At 42.5% G+C, this 25,894-nt stretch overlaps 1 protein-coding gene across 1 annotated transcript in view; it reads right to left on the bottom strand.

Moving 5' to 3' along the window:
• LOC138583944 (zinc fingers and homeoboxes protein 2-like) overlaps positions 1-25,625 on the bottom strand; it is a 33,878-nt gene extending 8,253 nt beyond the window's left edge. The window contains exons 1-8 of the mRNA XM_069656017.1: positions 25,546-25,625; positions 4,889-5,430; positions 3,894-4,607; positions 2,510-2,722; positions 1,682-1,945; positions 1,385-1,600; positions 1,135-1,219; positions 698-883 (exon numbers count right to left, since the gene is read on the bottom strand). Coding sequence (XP_069512118.1) covers positions 698-883; positions 1,135-1,219; positions 1,385-1,600; positions 1,682-1,945; positions 2,510-2,722; positions 3,894-4,607; positions 4,889-4,987 — 1,777 coding nt within the window. The 5' untranslated portion in view covers positions 4,988-5,430; positions 25,546-25,625. The remainder of the gene's footprint in view (positions 1-697; positions 884-1,134; positions 1,220-1,384; positions 1,601-1,681; positions 1,946-2,509; positions 2,723-3,893; positions 4,608-4,888; positions 5,431-25,545) is intronic.
• Between the last annotated feature and the right edge of the window lie 269 nt (positions 25,626-25,894).

The following is a 25,894-nucleotide window of genomic DNA, read 5'->3' as shown; positions in this document are numbered from 1 at the left end:
CAAAAAATTATCTTAAAAAAACCCAACACATTTTATGTAATGTAATTTCAAATGATTAAGTCATCCTGACTTATCAGAAAAAAATTTCAGTCCATTGCAAGGCCATAGAAATTGCTGGCTCACATGACATAGATAAGGATATGCAGGATAAAAACACCTGTGGCACAACAAGACGAGGTCAAAACCTAGTATGTGGCTGCCTGCATCAGGTCAATGTGCGCTTTTGTGGGCAATGTGTTACAAGGACTGGTCTTATGAGGCCGATGACAACGTGTTTGAAAGCAGGTGCGCGCTGCGGACGTAGGTGAGGGCAGCGGACGAGCAGCGGAGGCGCAGCCCCGCCTACTCCCCGAACAAAGTATCCAGAGCCGTATAGACAGAGAGTCGCGTCAGTGGAGGTTCAATATGCTCCTTGATCTGCCATTGCAATTGTCGCGACTCTCTCTCTCTATGGCTCTTAAAGTACCATCACTCAGTCACTCAGTCAGTCAGTCAGTCAGTCACATACAGACCCATACGTAGGGCTTACACCAGCGGTCAGCCAAACATATATGAAGTGTATAACCCAAATATTTCTAATGTTTAATACCTCCCCTCTGGCCCTAAAAAAATGAAAGATATTAACACTTCAGTTATATACTGCTAAGCAAAATAAGTATGAGTTAACGCTAAAAGGGTTGTTTTTTGCAGGCTGTACCTAGATCTGCCTCTGCTGGGGAGCTGCTTCTCTGGAAACTCTCCTCAAGCGCCTTCAGCTGCTCGGATGATTTCCCCTTCACCCTCTCGAGCAGGGGAAAGTGGCTCGGCACCGCTTTCTTCACGGGTGCATCTTTGGGTGCTGGTGTCACCTCAGCTTTCACCAGCACAGGAGGAGGAGGAACACCTGCAAGTAAGACACAGCGACAGTTAAAGACTAAAACATACCATACTACATGAGACTGCACAAACTGCTAAACATAATAATTATTAACTTAGTTTGATTCCACATGATTTTCTGCCTATGTATGCTCTGTTTTCTTGTTTCTTAAGGGTTAAGGTATTAAAACCGACTCTAAGAACAAATACTAGCTTGTTTACTCACTACAGAGAGGTGTGTGATTAATCACAGTTGGGGTTGATGATCACACTACATACCTTTAAGATTAAGGAGCCTCTGTTCACTGAACCACTTCTTTATCTCTCCTCTGGACAGCCCGGTGGTCTCTATGAGCCTGTAGATCTATCACATGACAAGATGCAACATGAAATAAAACATAGTGTGTTTATCAGTGACAGTGGTCTCTTTGAAATAAAAGCAGAAAATCAAAGAGTAAAGACAGCCGTGAAAAGTCCCTCTCATTTATTTTGACCTTACAAAAATGTCATTTCACTCACTTATTCTTACCTCATCTTCCTCAGGGAAAGGACACTGTGTGTAGCTGGACCGCAGCACTGAGAGCTGCTCTGATGTTTTATTGTGGTCAACTGTAAAACTGAGCACTTTGGGTGACGACAGCTTGGCTGTTGACAAGGGCGCCGAGATGGTCTGAATGATGGAGGGTCGTTTGCTCTCTGTGGCGATCACAGGGGAGGCCAGGGGTCGTTTGAGCGACTGCGCCACCTGTGGTAAACATGGTGGGAAATTTAACAACCTAATTTTTCTGCCAAGTTAAGTTAACATTTCTGCCCTAATGTTTAGTACCTGGTTCGCCACTGTGAGCGCCAGCGGTGCACACGTGACGGTGGAGCCGTTAGCGACAGGAGTCAGCACCAGGCTGGTCTGTCCCAGGAGCTGACAGGGGAGCGACTGCAGGACGGAGGCGGCCTGCTGGATGGTTTTGGAGGCTGCAGAGTTGGCAGATGGATTAGTGGAGGATTGGGAGTTGAGCTGAGGAGCCACTACGGTGAACGTCTGAGACATGGAGGAGATTGTGCCATTGAACATTTTCTTCCTGGCTTCTTCCACCTGGAATAGAGTGATAGCACTAGTATTAAAGATACGATCATTATATCATAATTAGAGTACCAAAGTCACTTTCTAACCTCTTAATGTGAAAATCTTGACTTCTTTACAAATTGTATTGTTGAATCTTTTCCCAAATTAATTAAAAATCAAATTTGAAGAAGTCTAAAATTGCTAGTTGTTTGTTTGTTTGTGTAAAGTGTAGTAATTAGCGATAATGATGCATTTTTTATTGCAGCATGGAAAAAATCCAAAGTGATCAGCGGTAATTAAAAAAAGGAAAATAAGCGTACTTTGCTTTCAGCTATAATTTGCTTTTGCATGATGAGCGAAGGTAAAAGAAGTAATAATAAGATTTTTAATATTTGAATCTAAATGCAAGTTAATTAAAAACACTTCAAACATTAAGGTGCTGCAGATGCCATTTTTATCACCACTATTATATTTAGTCTTTAGACCAGCTGATGCCTTTAATTGAGCCTCTGAGTTTTGAGGAGGAAATGTATTTAACCACACTTGAGGGAGTTAAAAGAGTGCCTAAAATGTTATCATTACTTTAATCCCTACCTCCTCAGGAGACCAGCTAATGCCCTGTTTGAGCCTCTGTGTGGTGAACCAGACTTTGATTTGCTCCTCTGGATGTTTTGAGGCTGCGGTGAGCCAGGAGAGCTCCGCCTGCGTCGGGTAGGGGAACTTGTTGAAGGAAGAGATGAGTGTCAGGTTGTCGTCCAGCGAAGGGTTGTATTTGGTTGTGTTGAGGGGCACTGCGATCTTCGGCACCTGGAGTCATACAGGAAACAAACAACAGAGACTAAATGGTCATTTTTATTCCAAAGAAGAATGATGATTTCCACAAGGAGTTCAGTTCTTGTGTTTACACAAAATGCATATTTGTAAACAAGTATGAAAGTATGGCATGGTAGATAATAAGAAGGGGTATTTATTTTATGGGTCTGTAAAATCCTGTAAATGTCCTGGAACATTGTGACTTGGTAGCAATAATTTTAATTCAATGTGATTTTAGCATGTTCAGCTCTGCACTGTCTAACAGACTCTCTTGGTTACACTGACAATTAACTGACATTAAAAGATTGCAGCGCATCATGGGAACATTTTCTCCTCTATTATTAGCACTGAATTACATAACTTCCTTGGTAATAATTAGAAAATTAAAGACCCGTTAAACAAAGCATTATCAGCGAAATACTAAAATGTTAATAGCCACCAGTTTTCAAATTAAACTTCCAATGCAGTGCCAGGATTTAAATGAGGGTTTTGACATTGGCTTATCGCTGTGAGTAACACGAAAAGAACGATACCACTGTCATGTTTGTAGGCTAAATCTCTAGATAGACCCAGGACACAGGTCACTTAGCTTAGCCTAGCATAAACACTAGCTTGGCTCAAATACCACCTCTAAAGTTCATAAATCAAACTGTCTTGTTTGTTTAACCTGTGGACATTTTTAAATGTAAAAATGGGGAGATAACAAGTTAATTTGTGAGCTTTAAATGTGTTGGAAGGTTTTTTTTTTTTTTGGACAGAGCTGGGCTAGGCTGTGTAAGCTTTTCCCCTGCTACTAGCTGTTATGCTAGGCTAGCTTGACATAGATAGCTTAACATTTTTTGGGAAAAATGCTACAAACTGAAAAAACACAATATAAACATGTTATTTTTGAGCTTCAGTGATGCCAATACAGGTACTTTTAACTTGGGACAGAGCTAAGATAGCAGTTTCCTCCTGCTACAAGATTCTACACTGAGCTATGCTAAAGACCTGCTAGCTCTAGCTTTATATTAAAGGCACAGACAGGAGAGTGCTGTCTATTTTTTCATTCAACTGGCAAGAGAGCAATTGAGTGTATTTCCCGACAGGAAAAACTATTCTTTCGATTGTACAGAAATGGTATATAAAACAAAGTAAGCATCCAGCCTGAAACTGTGTGACCCACCTGGGTATAGTTTAGAGGCCGCTGTAGGGAAGGCATGATGTGAGAAAGGCCGTCTGCTTTGAGTAGAGTTGTTTCAGGGATGATGACCGTCCCGTTCACATTGACCGCTGTGATTGGTTTCTTGGACAGTTCGGGGGTCAGTTTACCCAACTGAGACTCTGTCCGTTTAATATCTGACGACATTATTTTTGGTTTACCGATCTTGACTGTGGTGGGTTTGCTGAGCGGCGGAGAGCTGAGTTCATCCCCTCTGCCAACACTGGAGGTGTTGTAAATGACCGCGTTGTTACTGCAGCCCTCGATTGTCTGTTCTAAGATTGTCTGATTGTTCAGTTTGATCCGCTTGAATTTAAAGTTGCTCTCCCCTGGGTGACACCTCTCGTTGTGTTCTGTTAGGGTGTCGAACTTCTTGGTGTTGAAGTTACAGACGGCGCACAGGTACAGGGGGTTGAGGATGACGTTGGGATGGTTGGCGTCAACGTGCTCTTTAAAGGTGTTGAGGTTCTGTGTGGAGAAGGGGCAGTATTTACACTCGTAGCCCCCCTGCTGCCGACGCTGAGGCTTGGAGAGGTCCGGCGGCTCGGTTTCTGGTTTGTCTGGAGCTGTGGGGGGGTCCGAGGCTTTGCCTGTCAGGTCTAAGTCCATAGATGGCTCTGCCTCTGTTAAGAGATCTGTTTCCATGGGTCCTTCCTCAGTATGGTTCTCCATCGCTGGCTGGAGATTAATCCAAAACAAAAAGAATTAGTATAAAATATACGAGTATGAGACTAAACTAAAGGTGGAAACTGGTTGTACATGGCTTTGTACATGAACAAATGGAAAACTAATTAACACATGAAATACAAAGGTTACAAATGTCTGACGGTTATAACACTGGCTCTGCATTTTAAAATAGAAAAACAAGCTGTATTATAATTTAAATATTATATTTTTCTCACAAGGATGCATAACTAAAGAAAAGCCACATGCTCTGGCTAAAGATCCTGACAGTGTACCTGCACGTCGTGTGATTCCTCCTCATCATCATCCATCTCCACCATGGTCTGGTCCGGTCGGATCATACAGGGAGTGGAGGCCTTCCGTCGACTGGACATGATTGTAGATGCCGGGTTTGTCTGGGTGGACAGCTGCCCTCACTCGGTGCCCGTGGTTGGCCAGTGGAGATATAAAAAGAGGCTGAGGTGCCCAGGATGCAGGATGCAGGGCTGCTGTCAAAGACTGGTGTGTGGATAGACAGTCTAAGGTGCTGAAGAACAGCCAGGAGGACCGGCTCGTACTAGGACCCAGATACAGACCTGGGCTGTTATATCAGGAGAGGCAGCGAGCATAGGACTGTTTCTGGGACGGGAGTGAGCAGCCAAGGAGTCTTAGGAGCAGTCGTCCCCTGGGGAGGATTAGTGGCTGGAGAGAGTCGAGGGCAGTGGAAGGTGAAGGTCTGGTGGAGATTGAACTGCTGCAGTGTGGTGTCGGCCGGGCTCGCTGACAGTGTCAGCTCCAGTGCTGGCTGATATCCTGGAACTGCATGACAGGAAGTTACCTGGATAGAAAAAGAAAGGGACAGAAAAAATGATGATAATAATCATTACAAAGATTTAATTTTGACCTACTTTGATTTTTTTTAATTGGCCTTTTCCTGTGTTTCTTCTTCGTTTGCTATCCATCTTAAATCTAGGGTAGAGAATATTAACAATCATTTCTTGCTCAGTTTGTTAGAATTTTCTTTACATCCCGACATCTGATATCTGTGGATGATGCAGGCAGTCATTTAACCGTGAAAAGATTGCCTGCCTAACTGAATACTGTGCACTCATTGTGCATGAAAGCAGTCCTCCACATACTAAAACAAGCGAGCTAGTTGCACAGGAATGGTGGTAAAAGATAAAAGCTTTGATCCTTCATCAGTTTCACCACATAAATCCACTTTATGTGGTGAAATTATAAAAAAAAATGAGACATTGGATTGAACAAGTGGGAAGAAAAACCACAGATACCCCTTTCATGTGCCCTTTCAAGGGCTCAGAACAGGCTGGTTATAGCTTGTCAAAAAATGCAACATGCTGTGTTATTCAAACTCACAGGGTCTCATGTGGATCTGTACAAGCCACCACCTAAAAGAGGTAGAGTCAACAGTCAGCCGGCATGAAAGGCTCAAAACGAAAAAAGGTCAAAGGAAGTTGACAAACAAGCGGAGCAGCAGAGCAGACGGTCCACTCGTGCTCAGGAGAAAAGAAAGTGTTTTGTAGCCAAAGCTCTTAAGAGGGACTGGAGACTAATTGCAGCGAGCAAAATCACTGGACACTGGAGGTCTGAGGAAGCATCGCCTGCTTAATGAGTACTTGTTGTTTCATGCTGATGAAGGGAAAGATCAGTGTGTGGAGAAAACCAGAGGACATGAAAGCATTGCTTGGACCAGCATACAAGCAGACAGTTTCAACACTGAGGTGGTGAGCCACGGAATGAAAGGCTGTATTGTTCATGATCTCTGATGTTTCAACTCAGTGTCTATGAAACACAAGTTACTGATTCTACAGGAAGGACATGAAACAACTGGTTAAAAATGAAGGCATCGGGCGCTGGTTTAGCTTAGCGGTTAAATCGGTGGCCATATACAGAGGCTACACTCCTCGATGCGGCGGCCCCGGGTTCAGCTCCCGCCCTTGGCCCTTTGCCGCGTGTCGTCTCCACTCTCTTCCCCTGTTTGCGACACTATTCAATGTCCTATTAATGAAGGCATGAACGGCCAAAAAAATAATCATAAAAAAAAAAAAGAAGGCATCTCAGGGTCACGTTGCCTTCCAAAAAACATAAACAATTTAAAATAATTTTAAATGTATTGAAAATTGTGGTTACATTTCAAATAAAACCAATCAATCACAACATGTCACCAGTTTTCTGCATTTCTTTGTTACCACATGACTCCCGAGGTGACGACAACAGATTAGCTAAAGCATCAGTTGCAGCAGGTCATATTACAGCAGCACAGGACACACAGTGACATGTGCATGTAGCTAGGCTAATTTTCTGCAAACCAGCTAAATAAAATATCTTTGTCTTTGGTTGTTGGTAAATCACCAAAACTAATTCCTTGGATGTGTAAACCTACTTGGCAATAAACACCGATTCTGATTCTGATTATTAAATAATGTTTTATACTAGCTTAAAGCCTAAGCGGAGAGGCTCTTCTTACTTATTGAAAATACTTTCTCAGCACTGAAAAAATAAATACAGATCACGACTAAACACGGAGGATGATCTCCGAGTGCCAAAATTAAACCCAGAATGGACTTGCTCTGCTCCATGCATAGTGCCCATCCATCTCTTTAGGTGAGTTTAATGTTGGAATGAAAGTCATGTGTAAAAATCCTTACATGCAAGTTTGCACGACAGCAATAGCGTCGGCGTCTGCTGCTCTTTACGCACACAGACATCACCTGTGTGTTTGCTTATTAGGTCTCCTCAGTGCTACAGTCCATACATGGAGATGAACAGTATACTTTTATTCTGCATCCAGCCTTTCTTAAATTATTATAAAATATTATGGTCGTTAGGCTGTTGTGTTCTTTTGTGTTGTTCTAATGTGGATAGGCCAATTAGTGTAGCTGTGCGCAACATTACATACTTTAACTAGCTCGGGGACAGTGGGGTATTTTAGGGGTCGCGGGTTGGAAAGTTTGAGAACCCCGGATCCAGGGTTCTTCTAAAAAAAACTATATCATTAATCAAGTCAATATGAAAATAATTGTCACGTTAATTGATAATAAAATGAGATTACCTGCAGAACAATCTCAATGCCTCTTGTATTTCATGTGCTGTATGATTTCTTTTCTCCATTCATACTTTCTGCAAAGTGTGTGCCACCTTGAGTACGTACCTATTCCTGTATCTCAGCTTTACACCGTTTATTTTCTCTTCCCGTGTGTAGACAAAAAACTACTATGAAGATTGTTTTGATAAGTGGTTCCTACTCACTAATCCATAAGCAAGTAGCGACATGTTTATGTCAGCTCAACATACAAAAAACAAGTGTGTGCACAGTCAGAGCAGCGATCTTTAAGAGCAGGTGAACTTTGCTCTCCTCCAACATATTCACTTGTAATAACCACAGTCAGGTTATTCAGGTTCAGGTGGCAGCTTTACCATGAGTGAAAATATAAATAACTTGGGACGAGGTTTTTCTGTTGACAAGTTTTACAGATGATTCATCCGTATTATTTATGCAGAGTAAAAACTTTTATCACGGCGGTTTGATAATGTAGCTGGTATGCAAATATATGCAGCTGACAGGTCTTCCTGGATGGCAGTGAGACAGGTTACCTGTGAAATATTGACTAATGATAAATCAGATCGTGTGGTGGAGTGTGAACAGAGTGAGAAACCAGCTTCAGACTCCGATCTGAAACACCCAGGAGCAGCTTTATTTGGGTAAAAGTTGGAAATGACAAATCCATCAAGAGAGAAGTTTTGAGAAGCTGAGGGAGAGCGGAGGAAAACTTTCTGAGGGTGATATTCTAATGAGGAGAGAGAGGAGCTTATCTGCCTGAAAGAGTCGATTGATATTCTGGAGGCTTCATGCAGAAGCTTCATATTCACATGAGTAAAAATCAAATGAGTCGATGCAGCAGCGGCGCTCCTCTATCAGGACATAATGAGGCTCCAAAAAACCAAGTCAGCACAGAGGACGAGGGGAGGTCCTCCGCCAAATTAAAATCTCCTGCTCAAATGTTGATGCTTACGAGTAAATATTGACAGGAGGAAAAGGTTTAACCAAACCAGACACAGATCTTGTTTAGTGTGATCACATCTAAGTCTGTACGTCAAATTGCAAAAGGGTGGGGCAGAATATAAATCAATCAAATATGTGAGAAGTTAAACTTTAGAGGTTTTAGTCTGGGCTTCTCCAGCAGCTCCGCATTAGTCACATGGCACTGCACCCGTCAAGCCTCGAAGGCTGTCATTCGCCAGCCGACTCATTGTCCCGAGATATCTCAACTCCTCAAACAACCCACCGAGGCATCATTACAATGCAGACTCATTACCATGGTGTCGCCATAGCAACCGTGCACGTAGAGCTGTAGTCAAGTATCTGCTACACCGGTGACACTGAAGAGACTGTATAAACAGGGAAGACCTGACCGCATGTGGGACTGCGTTTGGTGTTTTTAGAGAGAGGGAAAAAAAATCCTGCAGAAATAACTGACAGGTGTGCGTGTGTGTGTGTGTGTGTGTGTGCGCGTGTGTGCGGTGAAAGCCTGGAGGATCCCACTCCTGCAGCATGCAGAGCCGTGTGGTGCGTCTGTGAGGTTTCTTCAGCTTCAATCGCTGAAAGTTAAAGGGGGAAGGTCGAGGAAGAGTCACGAGGAGAAGAAAAGACTCAACTTCCCAGAGTAATCAGGGCTGAAACGTTTCTCAGGTAGCAGAGAGAGGTGATCAGATACTACACATTTTATCCCTCTTATACAGACTCTGATCCCTGAACATGCAAGTCCTTCAATAAGAAGTATACTCATGCTTTAGTTTAAAAAAACAAAAAACAAAGCTGCACACTGACCGCCCTGGATGTGGTATGATTGCTAAGACTGTGTCATGGCTCAGGTTAAACACTTTGTAACACAGGAACAAATAACATATCTAATCACTACTCCGTATGGAGATGATTTTTGTCACATCCTGATCAGAAATACTTTCGTTATCCCTTGGGAAATTCGGGCATACATTTCCTCTGATACAGAGAGAAGCATGAAGAAATATAGGGAATAAAGAATATAGTAAATATATAAGAAAGGTGTCAGATATGTGCATTATGTATACCATTAAATAGGAAATAAAGATAAAAGATGAAATGCTGAGAAATGGATCTATGGTGATTCACAAAAAAAGAGTTCTATGCAAAAATTAAAGGTATAAGGCAGCAGTATGAATACATCTTTCTCATGCCCCCGAAAGAGCCTCAGAGAGACACTGATTTTAATGTAAGGTGGCTTTATTTATTGCTTTTACTGGGTTTGATTACCGGGTACTTTTGTCTAGGAGAGGAGACCTCTGTGGGTAATTAAGCTCCCCTTTACATTTATTTTGGCCTTTTACTGTACTGGTAGGACAGCTGAAGAGAAACAGGAAATATTAGGAGGACAGAGTGTTCATGGCATGCACCAAAGGGCCGAGGGTCAGAGTCAAACCTGGGCAGGCTTTGCCTCTGTATATCGTGCAGGCTCTTCTGACTGAGCTTAACCTGCAGAACTGATCATAAACCTCTTTAGAAGTCCTGTGAGGAGTGTTTTGCTGTTTTTGCATATAACTGTTAAAGATAAAAACCACCACTTAAACATGTACAGGACAAAGTCAGCGAGGTAAAACGTACGGCTTTGTCCACAGGGGGCGCCAAAATCAACACAAACTGAAACTCACAGCAGCTTTAACGATGGACACTGAAGGAATTTAACTTTAAAAGAAGCTAAGCTAATGAAGCAGTAGTTCTGTTTGCTGGTGATCTGAATGCGCAGTGTCCACTGAAGAACTGATTTTGAATATTAAACTGCTTAGTGTAGCTCTGACTCACATTACATTATCTGCTAGTACTGCACTGTTTCTGACCTCCTCAGAGCCCACATGGTTTAAGCCCTGCAGTGTGCATACTCTTCCACTCGCTCTAACTCGGTCTCTCAAAATCTGCCCAAAGTCATCCAGCAGCGCCGGCAACATCTGGAAAGAGGGAGCCGGAGACACATCTGTCAGCTGCATCTTAAGTACCACTTTCTACTTTAGGACTTCTGCTGCCTCACTGCTGACACAGCCCGAACACTTCTCGGATGAGCTGACGGGCGGCCGTGGCTGGACGAGGATCTGACTGTGAGCAGAAGCCGGAAGAGATGAAGCTGGACTTTGTTACCTCCTACTGGTGTGTTGAACCCACACAAGAGGAGGGCGAGAGGATGAGCAGTTACATTTATGCAACACCTATATCAGTAGTAAGCTCTGAACACAACAGCTATACAGCTTAATAAAGTCTGTGTCTTCAACTCATTGCTCATAAAAGCTGCCCGCAGCTCAAGTCACTGGATGACATCAGACTGGTTTGCATATTGAATAAATGCCTATTGAGTCATTTATAAAGTGTTCACAGCATGACAGATATCGAGCGGAGGCTGACTCAGAAAAAGGAGCATTATCTTACAGAGTAGAAACACAAGCAGCTCTGCAGTCTGAGATGTCGCAGTCAAGTTAAACTTGTGTTGTTTTAGTATCTCAAACAAAGAGAGAAGCCTGTGTAAAGAGTGCTGAACACTGAGGAAACACTGGCACCACAATCCTCTTCCTCAGTCCACTCCATCGTCTGCAGAAGAGGAGGGAGGAGGGGGGTCGCTCTCTCCGGCTGCCTCGACTGGCTGCTTGGGAGCACTGAAGCCATCGTGAAAAGATAATTGGCACCTTGTTTGATTAATAACCATTGTAATGTATAACTCCATTAAACAGTCACTGAGACAAGTTATATAATACCTTTATAATATTACGTCTAGTCTCATGAATAAAATATGACCGTATGATATCCTTGAGAAAAGAAGTTAATTGTCTGAGCTGTTTGTTTGTTTGGCTGTAAACATCTCAGCTAGTCAGTCGAGCTTTTCATCAACTATTTTAGCTTTATTTCCTGTGCGAAAGCTAATAAAATCTCTATTCGTGGACTCAATTATGGCAGCTTTCGAATCCCAGGTCAAACAGCCTCCCACCTTTCTGTCAGTGTGTCTAACCTAGTCAGCCTGTTAGCTCGTGTGTGCAGAGTCAGACGGAGCTCGGTGCAGAAGCCACAAACTCCCAACTGTCTGGATGCTCATTAAACTTGTATGAATACTCAGCCTGGCAGTCCCTCGCCTGCCCGTCTGTCTGTCTCTACTTGCCTGTTGTCTGGCTGTCTGTCTGACTGGTGCATTATATTAGCAGAGCCATCTTTCTGAAGGAGTTAGCTTTAATACTGCCAGGCAGCCGATACATTTATCAGCCCTGGCAGTAATCAGTTTAGGCTACACACTGGCATACATACTGGAGAGAGCGCAGGGGAAATCACTACAAATGCTCTGTACCGCTGAGCCTGTCTAATGTATGAAGACAGACAGATGATCTAATACAGCAGAAATATAGTGCTGCTATAGGAGGGATATCTATCCAAACAGCAGTGGGAAGAGAGTGACACTGAACAGATGAGTCACAGCAGCACACTCAGCTCATGTTTCTGTCTGTCATTAAAGTGTAGTAGAATATGGCTCAGAATGTGCGCAAAGAAACACGGATTTTGGGAAATCATTGTGGCATTTTGTTGCAAATATCTTTTAAAAAACTAGCCAGAAAGATATAAGAGTGTTGTTGTCACCGTTGCCAATTTTAGATGGGAAAAAAGTACTGATACCACAAGTGATAAAGTCAATGTTAAGCTGGAATAAATACAGACCATTTCTACATTGATTGTGCACCAGTTTCGCACAGATATGAATATGCAAAAGGTACTCAGAGGGCTGCTACCTCAAAGACACAACTTGTGTTCTTCTGCCTTGAGACGACGGGTGATTGACGCACAATGATTCATTTTCAATAAGAGGCGAGCGGGCAGGTAGGGAGGCGCGGGCGCATTCCCGTGAAATTGTCGCGGTCGTGCTCGTCTCATGCACACGCCTGCCCGCTGCCACAGTTGAAAGTTCTTGAACTTTTTTCTGAGTGACGCGCTGCATTAACCACAAAAATCACAATGGATGAGAGGCTGATCCTTGCTGGATGTGAGTTCCCGGAGATATATAACCACTTTGTAAACAGTTACCGGGACATAAGGACATAAGCAGGGCACTTTGCATGGCAGAGCATCAGGCAAGGCTGGATGTATCAGGTAATGTAACGTTAGTTCTAATTTAAGCCAGGCTATGCGTTAAGTTAGTTGGTAACTATGTTGCAACTATACCAATGTAGCTAGCTGTTATAGCCTATAAAGAAAATATAATTGTACCGGCATGGATACAGTAGTGCACAGAAGTCGTTTCCATGGTTACCACACGTGGAATCCCTGGCATTTACTCACAAAGCGCTTGTCTGCCTGTCTATTCACATGAGAAGTGCAGGTGGAGTGTCGCCCAAAGTCTGAAAATACCTTTACACGTTCAGTGAAAAAAAGTTTTAATATCAGAAGACATACAAATATGGACATCTGTGGTAGCCCTTATCATCCCAGCTCTATCTAAAAACATATCAAATTACCCCCAACATGCCGCTTGTCTCTGCCTAAACTTGCCATGACAGATGTTTTAAGTTATAATTGTGAAAAACTCCTCCAGGATCACTATGGTTACCGCAGTAGCTCGGAGCTAAGTTTTCAGTGAGTCAATATTTAGTAGTAAAGAAAATATATGGGAGGTTAGAGGCTTGCACCACGCTTAAGGGAGACATTTAAGGCAACACTGTTGATACGATATATTTTAAAATGCTGATAGGCAGATCAGGTCAGTACTGCAAGGCCACGGACAGATATGGCTGAACGAGTTGCAGGTTATGGTGTGATTTGTGACTGTTGCTGAAGAAAGAAGACGGCTGGATAAATAAACGTAGAGACACAGCCAAACAGTGCCAGAGTTTTCAGGCAGGCAGTCACAAAGTCACATGAAGGCAACCTCTGCGGTTTGAAGCCATGCATGAAGTACAAACCGTAGAGCTCTGAAAGAAGCACAAGCATAAAAAGCAGCATGGAAACACTCTCTGCATCAGTGATAGCACTATGCTGATACTTACTAAAACTTTGAAGCTTCATCACATTTTATATCACCAGTAACAAAAACACATTGCACAGAGGAAGTGCACACACTGCTTTGTTGGCATTGCTGTATTGGATGCGTTTTCCCTCCTGACTGCTTGTTACAAAAAGTCAGCCACTGCAGCGAGGAGGACAATGTGTGCGTCTGAATTGTGTGGGTGAGCAGAAGCAGCACCACCATTAATACAACGTGTCCCAGCAGGGGTGGAAGAGGCAGAATTTCGGACCGTCGCAGAATTAATTTAAATCTCATCACGCAGCTCCTCCAGAGCAAAAAAAGCAGTGCTGCACTGTGTTCCAGTGCTCGGTATGTTCTGCATAGCAACAGAGCGGCTCTACTTCTGCTGGGCTGGGCGGAAGACTAAACCTGGATTCATGATGAAAGATATTTTGTCACAGGAGGCCAACATACTCTGGACTTCTGAGGTTGTTGTGGTTATTTAATGAGTTGTAAACTAAATTGGTCATAGTATATTTGATAAAATGAAGATTCAACATAAACAAACATCTTAAAAGTAAGATTTCCATGTAAATAAATGTCTGTTAAGTCACTATCTATCACAGAATGAAGTAACACAATGGGGATTGAGCCTATGGCCCACTGATGAAAGCCTTTGCATTAGCAGAATTATGGACTGGGAGTCTGGTGGCAGCTTTCACTATCTCAAGTGGCGCCCAGTTAGTGACGCCCATCACCCAGCAGTGGTTGGTCTGTCAGATGGCGGAGCTATGCCCTTTTCTGGTCTCTGCAAGTGTTGCGAATAAACAGTAATCTACTATGGCTGAACAAACAAAGAAAAGATGGATGACTACAGATACAACTTCAACAATAAGTGAAAATCCAAAGAAAAAGAAACAAATTGGACGCTCAGATGAAGGCAAACAGTCTAAAAAGGAAAGCGACCGTCAGCGAGGAAAATCAAGAGTTATAAGCGGAGCCAACCGTGGACGTCACACATGCAACACTGTCTGGATATCTGGGAAGTGTGCTCCCGCAATTACCGGGTCACTCTGCATGAACAAAAATAAGTGATTTTCCCAAAATGTCAAACTTCTCCTTTAAAACTTGTGTATTTCTGTGACCAAGATGTGTGCTCTCTTAGCAGGACTTTTTTATGGTTCATGAATAATCTCATCAGGTTGTGTGGTGGACAAACTAATGTGTGGTAAAATGTTTCTAAATTGTATCTTTGTAAGTTCTTGACTGCCATTTCTTCACTACTGGCAGATGTACACTAACACTGACTTATGCATCAGGGTGAAAAAGTACATTTAACTTGCTGCTTTCAATTTAAACAATATGGTCACATCAGCAAGTTTTAGCAGCTGAGAATTGTGTATGTCTACTAAAGTTGCTGGGACTGATGTGGCAACATACCCAGCAGCTTTTGTGGCAAGTTGTGAAACTTTCACACGGATGCTATAGAAAGCTATGTTGGTCTGTGACCTTATTCAATCTACCACCATTGTCGGAGACACGGTGGCCTATATACAGTACAGTATGATGTACTGTCCAGCAGGATACTCATTCCACTTCGCGTAACAATCCCTAAGACACTAGTCTCACATCACCAGACCTGTCTCCTCTCTGAACACACACCGTCACACACATACACACACAAAGGGCAAGCTATAAAAATACCTAAGTGTCACCCACTCTGCGGCTGATGCTAGTGTTACTATGGCAACACTGTAACCAACAGATAATCGTGCATGAGTGTGCTTGCATCCAGGAGCAGAAACCCAGCAGAGGTCAATCCGGCACGACAGCAGCGATGTTTAAAATCCTGCTGGAATTCACTTTTTACAGCATGTGGGTAAGATTTTACAACTTATAACTAATTCTGTTCATGTTAACATAAATTCTACATTTATAGGAATGTCTGAATGACGTAATCAGGTGTAAGAAACCTTATTCAAACCAGGGTACATGTCAGATATGGGGGAAAATTTAGAGGCATTTCTAAATCTGACTCAAAGTAGCAGTTTAAGATGTGGTGGGCTCCAGCTGAACATCAGAATTGTCATGGAACTTCTCAGGCCATCTCCATTAAATTTGTAGCTGCAACTCCTGGTAAACTCACACACAGTGACCCCAATAACAGGCCAACATGTCAACGAGCATTCACCCCATCCACTGGCTGTGAGAGGGAATGGAAAGCAGATGAAGTGTGGGGAAGAGTTTCATTCCATCAAACAGAGTAAAACAGTGCTAAACTATCACTCTTGAAGATTTTTATTTAGCCGCCATGATAATGCCCACCCTTGGCGTGATTTCGCCGTCCCATTTGCACTCCCTCTGTCCAGCTCAGTGCTCCTCTCGTTCTATCTCCCTAATGGCCTTGTGCTCAGACAGTCAGCCCCACTGATAACAGTGCATCTCTCTCCCAGGGAAACACTGTACTCCAACAATATCAACTTTAAAGAGCTTGAACCAGCAAAAAACGCTCTTGATGTTATTTGTGCATCTTGTAAATGCACTGCAGAAAAGAAGTGGAGTAGAGCAAGGGTCCTCTTGCACCAAACCAGCAGTCAGCTATTTAGGTCAACAATGACAAGAGACAAATCTTCAATCACCACAACATGATACCACATTATAACACAATGTTATACAGCGTTTGGAGATCATTGTCTACATTCTTTCCTGTCTGTATGCATTTCTGATAGGGACAGCAGGGTTACTGTTTTCCCAGGTTTAATTGAGAGAGCCTGAGGACTTTGGCACTCTTTATTTTCTGTTTGATAGAGTCTCACTGAGCATTTAGTGCAGCCAGACTTCCAACCTGTCAATCTCTGCCTTCCCTGCAGTGGGTGTGGCCTGTGAATTGTCTCCAGCCTCTCCTCATTGGTCTCAGGCTGTCAGGAGGGGCGTGTCTGTGCTCTGCCAGCGGCTGACGTGGTGCAGTGCAGACGGCCTTTGAGTAAGCTCTCTCTGCGCTTTCCCCCCCTTTTCCTTTTTTTTTTTGGATCCAAACTTGAAATTTGGAGGACACGGTGGGTCGGGGAGAAGCGGGAGCTACTTTACACACAGGCTCACGCACAAACTTGAATGACCTACATGACATGCAGAGACTGATTGTGTGCAAGAGGCATGAAACTAACTTTTTTAACAGTTTGCGTGTACTGGATGTGTTCAGAATATCAGCAGAGGAATTAATCAGTCTACTGCAGAAGTAGTTTGAAGTAATAAGAGACTGCAGTGGAAAGAGAAATGAGCTCTGTGACTGGAGGATGAAGTAGACAGGGTGGTTTAATAGATGCTTACACATGCAGAAGCACACCGCTGTCCAAACTGCTTTGCACCCAAAGACTTTTAATAATCAATGCAGCAATGAAGCAGCTTATGAGATGACTGACTGCAGATACTAATGGTGGGGTCCGGTGTACCCGCTCTGTCTCCCACACACACTTACAGTATCTCACAGTCTCTCACTCCTCGGCTGTCTCTAGTTACTCAGTCACACTGTTCAGACATTCTGCCTCTCGTCTCCTCTTTCTTTTCTTTGTCACTCTTCAGCTCTCTCAGCGCCAACCGTTTTCTTTGTGACTTCTCTACTTCTGTTGGATTTCAGACACGTAAGGTACCACAGAATTTCTTTATGCACTACTGCAATTTTTGAAGATTTTCAAGGACACATAACTGGCGACGGCGTCAATAGAGAACAACATAGCGTTTCCTTAGAGTAGTTGCTCTCAAACTTCTTTCACTAATGTGCCCACGTTGCACTATTGTTGCATCCAACTGTCCCCTGACCAGTGCTAAATATCTTTAATAGAAGAAATGAGGTACAGAACAGCATCATCAGGGCTTAACTTACAAATCAACTACCTTGTAAAACATTGCATGAGGTGCGCTGGCGTCCTTCAACAGTTACGGCAACTCTTCATGCAAACTGCTAATTTCACCCTACAACAAATAAAAGAAACCCATGGGAGGGTTTAACACAAGCATTAAAAGGCATTCTTCCTCATGCTGACTGTAGTTTGCAGGTTCTGTTTCACCTTCTTCACCAGCTGTATTGCTGCCACGTTTCAACCACAAATACATTTTCAAATATCAAAACTGGCTCAGCGCAAACTTTGGGAGAGTAACAAATAATGTGATTCCGTTTCAGCTTCGACTCTGAACTATCGCCATGAAAATAGGAATATTGTATATAAAATGCAAATTTTTTACAAAGTTACATTTACATATTTTATAGCAAAGTATAGCAAAAATTATATATGACTTATACTTTTTAAATTAACATTAAAGTAGTTAGAAGAAAGCAGTGGCAGTCAATTTTAGTTGGTCTTCTCTCAATCGGAAGGTTGGCGGTTCGATCCCTGAGTGCTACAGTCACATGTTGAGGTGTTCTTGGGCAACACACTGATCCCCAAATTGCTCCCGCTGGCATAGCCATCGGATATGAATGCATAGATCCAGACTGGAAATTGGCACACACTGATGGCACTTGGCCATTGCCATCAGTGTGTAAATGGGTGAATGTGGCATGTAGTGTAAACGCAACTTTGAGTGTCGGAACATATACGTACAGTCCATTTGCCATCTACACCAGTAAGTTCAGAATTTAGAGTGCATGGGATATAATAAGACTTGCTGAACTAAAACCTACAAAGAGCCTAAATCACTGCACATGACCCCAAACACCCCCTCAATTCATCCTTCACACTGCTTCCATCAGGTCGCAGATACATGGCTCTGGCCTCCGCCATAGCATCATTATACCACCATCTGGTAACTGTAGGGAGGGAAAATGCTGTTATGTCAATATGTGTCATGTCATTATGTTATGTGTAAATCTGTCATGTAGTTATGTTATGTTCCTTTTGTACGTGGTATTTATAGAATCTATGTGTCTGAGAAGCCCTGTACAGACCTTGGCAGCAAATTTCCTGGAAAGGACAATAAAGAATCGAATGTAATCTCAATGTGATGTGTTAGTAAGTTCTGCAGCTGTGACAATTATTATGGATTTATAAACTGCATGGGTGTTACCAATGTGAACCTTGTAAATCAAGCATGGCTTTTTCACACGTCAGCAGAATGATTTGCCTCATCGCTTCAGCTCATTAGACCTTGGTGGAAACGTAGCGGACAACAGACAGGGGGATCTTTTATCCCCTTGAAAAGAAGCTAATGCACCTATTGTGTGTTTTACTTGGAAATTCTGCTTTAAGGTCGAAGGTTTCTAGGAATCCAACAACATGCCAAACTACCAATTCGCAGCCTCTACGGCCAAACCTTCCGTGACTCAAACATGGAAAAAGACTTTTACAGCTTTAGGTGCATGTGAGGTTTGAGTCTTCATCTGCTTCTGACTTCCCTCTTCTTCTCTTCTTATTCTCACGCTGTGTCACTTCGATTGTCTCTTCCTCTGTATCACTGTCACTCTCAGACATCACACGTACCCTCTCATACAGTGTTGATTTCATGCTCCCCCTCTTCTGTCCCTATGTAACTCTTCAGCTCTGCCTCTCTAATTGTCTCCCCACATCACGCTCTCCCTCTCAGCCCCACCCACAGGTGATGAGCTCATTTCTGTGGTTGCCTTAGTCACCTAACAACACGTCTGAGAAGCCGACGGAGGCACAGCAGAGAGACGACCGGAACCGAAAACGCTAGAACAAAGCACAGCGTACATGTTGGTGATGTCATCACAGAGCCAAGCTGAGCACGACAGGCCGAGATGATGACAACCTCCGTCCTCAAACCCATGATGACTCATTTATGTGTTTCTCTGAGAATGGACGTCATATTTCTCTGGACTGGATGTGGAAGGGTGGTGTGCCATCGGAAAGTGCTGGACTTTCCTGATGTTAAAAATAAAAACTTGTTGAAACCCACCCTCTGTGAGCTAACACAATTCTTAAAAAAAAACAGCCACATATTGTGCAAATAGGTGTGAGCTCAAGGCAAACAGACAAAAAAATATAGGCCCAATATCTTGAGGCTTTTGGCTAGCATTCATCATACTGTATTTTTGCCAGCAAAGCAAATACAAATAGTGAAAGTAAAAATAAGAAACATGGTCTTATGTTTCACCATATTTCACTATTGAATTATAAATAGTATCAACCACAAGACAATTTTCACCAACCAGTGTTTCAACAACATCCTGCCATTGCCTGTAGTCACACAGCAGCTATTTTCCTCTGACGTCAAGCTCAGGGAACAAAGCTTAAAACTGGGCTGCATGATAAATCGTTTAACCATCGTAATTGCAATGTGCGCATGTGCAATTGTCACATCGCAGGATGTGCGATTGTGAGGCAAATTAACTGCAACACGTCAAGCTGCTACTTTATTGGCGCAAAAGTCGGAGTACTCGCATTTTTACCCATGACTAATCTACAACAAAAGCCTGTCTGATATCACATTAGTGCAGCTCTTTATGAGAGCACAGAGTGAAATGACCGCTGGGCTGCAGTCTGTGTGTCACCTGCCAGTAAACTGTAAACATGCATGCTTGTTTGGCCTACTTTTAGCAGCTACACCTGCAGCACACATACGCAAGAGGTTGTGTGTGCCTCAAAATGTTAACGTCACTGGGCTGATCACGGTGATTAAAAATACAACTAAACCTCGTTAGAAATGGAAAATGACATACTGTAAAGTTACACAACTGCAGCCCACAAGTCTGTTTTCATTTATTTTGTGGTCTCTCTCCTTTTTCATGCAAGTGTCAGAGTCTCTGATCCAAGAGTAATAAAAGTTCCTTTAAGTTAGTTTTCTTAAAAGGAAAATAGACTTACAAGTCCCAAATAATAAAAAGTATGATTGTTAATCGTACATAAAACACACTTATCGCATTCATCTGGTATAATTTCCTGTATTTTTATTACATCGCAATTAATATCGAAGAACAAGAAGTTGGCGCAATGTCTAGGAATTTCATGAATACCAACAACCACCACCAAGCTGCTTTTTTATGGTAGAAAATGACATGTTTTTACCTTGCAATATTGCTCGATGTTCGCTGGGATTTACTAGTCAATCAGGAAGTAATTAAAAAATTACAATTTGTCAGATTCCCTACAATAGTATGGCATTATAAAAAGCATTTAAGCTTCCCACCCTGACAGTGACTTCAGAGGAAAATGGCCGCCATGTGAGTATGGCATCACTGACCCCTTATAAACAGTCTCATCACTACAACCTGTGTTTGCCAAGTTGTCTCTATGTGTATCAAGGGTAGAATCACAATTCTAGACAAAGACTGTACAAGTTGTTTACTTTGTGCCAAACTACAAATACAAATTCTGATAGATATTTGTTTTTGCGGTTCACAAAGCAAAGACTGGTGAGTCTTTTGGTTTATAAACAAAGTAACGTTAGCTGCTTGCATACGGCATTTTTCTGGCTAGATAGCTGTTGGTCAAGGCTAGAATGCTAACACTAGCAGATAGAAAACAACAAATTAAATCTCTCTGTAGTACATCACATTAAACCCTTTATCACTTTAATCAGGGTCGAAGCATGTTTAGGGCTGAGCAGCAGCTTGTCTTGTCAATCCATGTAATATTAGCTAACGTAACGTTAGCTCAGCAGCTAAAGGGGAGACAGATGTCAACAGGAGCAATTTAGAGGATATCTGATAACTTGCACTTTAACTGTATGCCATGACTTACAAGCAGTTTGTCACTATTACCATAAGTGGAAAACTAGATTGCAGATAACACTTAACAACGTAATGAATAGCATAATAAAACGGATTATAGATATTGATATATTATCACAAAATGTGAACTACAGCAAATTGGGCTGGTTTTCTAGACAGGGAATTTTGAAGCTGACTGCAGGTAAACTACTGATAAATGTAGTCAGTGGCACTGTTAAGGAGGATATCCTTTTTTATTCACATGATTTTGTATTATAAAAATTTACATTTTTTAGTTTTCTATTTTGTTACACATCTAATATTGTCTGTAATATTTCACTGTTTGCATTAGTATTTTAGCATTCACTGTGTATAAGGCTTTCACCGTACTGTCATTAAAAATAAACAGTCTGACCCCCCACCAGGCGATCCTAGCTCAAACACAGTTCAGCCATAACATTAGCAGCACGTTCCCCTCATATACTTTCTCCCACAGCATGAAAACAAGACTACCTGCCTCCTGCCCACATTAATTCATCAAGTTCACATCATTTCCCCATGTTTTCTGTCAATCTTCTGCTCCAGATAATTTCCAATCAGAAACTACTTCAGACAGCTTCAATAGCTCTTGCTAGCATGATTGACACATGCAGCATCTGGCAGCATGATGCCTGTCAATAATAAGATCCCTCACGACAATTTTTACAAGTGATATTTGACTCGACTGCACTTTCTTCTCTGTCAGACCGTACCAATGGTTTCCATTTAAATTTGCCAGACTGAGTCTTGTTCATTTTCCAGCATCCGACTACAGCAAACGAGTAAACGCCTCGAGGAACAAGCAGAGCGGATCACCTCACAGCAGGATGTTTTGGCTGTGACATTCTGAGAGGTCACAGTACATTGAGAAACACCGCCTGGTTGGGCAAGACGGGAGAAATTGGCAATTCAATGAGGATAGAGTTATTTTTCATGCAACGTTATCAAAAACCTTCTTACTGTAAATAAACCAAATTATTTTAGGCGGTACATAGAATCCCTCTTTACTCAGATGTTGTCTAACTCTGCTGCCGTCACATTTTAGTGATGACTGGACAATCATGGACGGCTAGGTAGAGTGGCTACATCTGTGCATTTCTCTAATCCTTTCAACAATACTGAGAATAATAATTCCCTAAAAAAATATTTAAAAACAGAGCTGATCTTGCATCTGTAAAAAACAATTCAGTAATGCTGTGTTGTATATCTAACTCTGAACAACTGTAAGGATTTTCAATTATCATTTAATTCTGGTTAACTGACATGGTTTATTTGGGCGAGCGAAAAAACAAACAACAAATATTCAAAGTAATTTGATTCAGGTGGGTTAATTGCATATATTAATTTCTAACACATTGAAACACCTATTTTTGGCTGGATTTCCCGAGCTTGGCTACACAACACGCAAAGCAAATGTGTGATTTGAATGTGAACGTTTACTTTTATCAAGAGACACCCTTTGATTGTTCAGTCACCAATGAAAAATGAGCCGGTTGTCATTTCAAATTATATAACATTATCTGTGATTTGGCAGATCACAAGTGGAAACCGTGAGAAGAACAAACATGAGCCACATTTCTATTCACATGGAAAGAGCAAGAGTGCGTGGCTTAGCGAGCGAAGCCAAGTTTATCCCCAGAGGAGCTGCTGGTAACGGGTATGACGGGGGGGGGTTAACTGCTCTGTGATCACACTCACTTGCATCTTTTTATGGATTGAGCTCCAGTGTTGATCAAGGACTGTTTAGAAATAAAACATAACAGGTCATCCCAGTGTGAAGAGGATGTCGTTTAATGAACAACATATTTCGTCAGACACGGTAAGAACATGAACACAGACTGTGACTGGGTGACAGCTTCAAAAGCAGTACGCATAACACACACAATGTTTTTAACTCATTTGCCTACCTTTAGGGACGGAGTGTTTAGACCGTTCAGAGGTCTGAGACTGTACGCAGGTGAACAGGTGCACTGAATTACAGTGCAGTAAATCTGTGTCAGGGACTGTTTATCATAACTGGCAATATGGGAGATATGAAATGCTACTTTATTCTCAACCTACGCGCTGTCAGACTCAATATCTGATTGTGACTGCTAATGGGAGCCAGCTGATGTTACTGTGCCTGAGTGTCTCCCTTATTGGAAATGTCATACTCATGTGTTACTTAGGGTACATATACCAGTGTCTAGCACAAAGGTGATACCTGTGCTGTAAAAGTATTTATGTAACCCCGTACATTGAACTCATTTCATGTGAGGTCACCTGAGGTCAGGGATGGCGGTGTTATCAACAGTTAGCAGCCATTTGTAACTCAATAAATGTAAGTTATATGGGGAACTTGAAATTTAATAATGCAACTACCAAATAAAAAGAATTTAATGCTTGTTTTAAGTCCTTCCCAGGCTTAGATTTTTGCACGTACACCAATTTTTTATTGGACAATTATCGCGTGATAGTGTTTAGATCTACTATAGGTATAAACTAACATCCCAATAATGCAATTAGACGATTTATTGAAGAGCTTGAATAGCATCCACGTAGTTCTGATGGAAACAACTACGAATCGGAGAGTTTACAGTGGATTTGAAGACATTTTATAGTATAGAGTCTCAGTTATAAATCTCTCAATGAAATAGTACCGACACTGTAGGCCTATACAATATGTATGTTGTCTGATATCAATGGGTAGAACTGCAAAACCAGATAGGAGACAATATACATTTGCCTCACTGGGGTATCATTTGACTTGTTTTAGTTGATAATAAGGGCCTGTAGGGCTGGGCAATACAACAATATGAAAATGTCTATCATATACGTTTTTCTATATCGTGATCAAAACCAGCAGCTGAACTGCTTTACGGCAATTTTTATATTATTTTGACAGCGCTTTACGTTCTAATCCTTCACATGGGAGTGAACCTGGAGCGAACCATTGAGGGAGGCGCTATTTATTATATATTATATAACATGCAAAAAAGACTCTGGCTCAGCCCAAGGGAAAACGGAAACTCAGTAGTTTTTATTTGCAATGTATTTATTTCACACAGAAGTATCTAAAAACAGGCTTTAACATGTGGTTGTTTCGTATCGACTAATTATTTGTTAAATTACCAGAAAACATGATATATCATAATATATCGTTATCGAGATATGAAAAATCCTATATCGTGATTTAGGATTATGGCCATATCGCCCAGCCCTAAGGATATGTTTGATCCCCATGCTTTATCTGTAAACGTTCATAATGTTCTCAGTGACTCAGTAACTAATGTTATCTCATGAAGGATGCACACCATGACATTATCAAACAACCACTCACTGTATAATGTTATTTCCTGGGTGCACTGAGGACACAGGTTTAAGCACACTGATCTGACCTCAGATCAGTGTGCGGCACACAGACTGAACTGAACTGAGTCCGGGGCACTGGGTTCATAAGAGAAGTTCATATTCTGAATAAAAAGAACCACGCCTGACTTTTTACAGCAGTTAAAGGCCTACTGCAACGAAGGGGTATAAGTGAGCTCCTATGCTACAGCAATGCGAGTGTGTCTGTCTGCATGCAGTAGGAGCCGTGGTCTCGGAGGGGAGGAGGCATCAGCAGGGGTAACGTTACGCCTACATCACAGAGTCGCACAAATCAAAGTCTATAAACAACGTCGGACTCCAAAAGTTGCACTCAAACCTCCGCTCCGCTGAACGTGAGCGGGTATCCCGGCGGCGGTGCGGAGTTTAACGGCCGTTTCCACCGGCCAACCAAAGATGTGACAGAGGGGCGCAGGAAAACACTCTCCCCAAATGTTCCCCCTCTCGCCATCGACGTAACAACATGTCGGCAAAGGACGGCCATGTTTTGCTGGTTATGTCGACACGGGGAGGAGGAAAAGTAGACACGATCTTTCTCCTCTCTGCGTTCTCTTACTAACGGTCTCAACGGTCACAACGTTCCAAAGTGGAACTCAAACACGGCGGAGAAAACGTCCAATTAACAACTTGGCGGTCACATTGTCTCAGCAGGCAGGTGTAAACGGCAGGGCCAGGCAAAGTTCATGCGGCTAGACAAGTTAAAATATTTATACAGAGGCGTGTGGGTGTTTCGGAGCCACGCATAGGCAGAGCACGCCGCAAGAGAGGCACAAAAAGCAACTACATGCAGTTTTAACTTGAGGGACTTTGGAGGTGGGGGCAGCCGTTAGAAAAACAGAGGAAGAGTTTATCCGTTTCTTACCTGCCCACCGTTTTGGCGCGATGCTCAGGTAGTGTGGTACAATCCCAAAGCGACTGCTCAACCAAGAAATAACACAAATCTGTTTTAAACACTCTCGTGGCGCTCCAATAACCGAGCAGACAACAGGCGACAGGAAAGAAAAAACTGGCGATCACAAGGAGGATCTACGCCAAAAGCCACATGATCGTCGACGTCAGAGTACGTATTTGCATGCCGTACCGGAGCGCCGGTGTCCGTCCATAGCGGGTCCATAGCGCTATAGCCGTGAAAAGTTCACAAACACACCGACGAAAGTGAAACAACTCTGTGTCCAGGCGGTGGGAGGCGTGTTTGTGGCTCCATGAAGCAT

The sequence above is a fragment of the Semicossyphus pulcher genome, unplaced genomic scaffold (assembly GCF_022749685.1).
Source record: "Semicossyphus pulcher isolate SPU_LCO1_2020_fin unplaced genomic scaffold, fSemPul1.0.p SCAF_9, whole genome shotgun sequence".
Classification (NCBI taxonomy): domain Eukaryota; kingdom Metazoa; phylum Chordata; class Actinopteri; order Labriformes; family Labridae; genus Semicossyphus; species Semicossyphus pulcher.
This window is presented reverse-complemented; position numbering and strand designations above follow the sequence as displayed.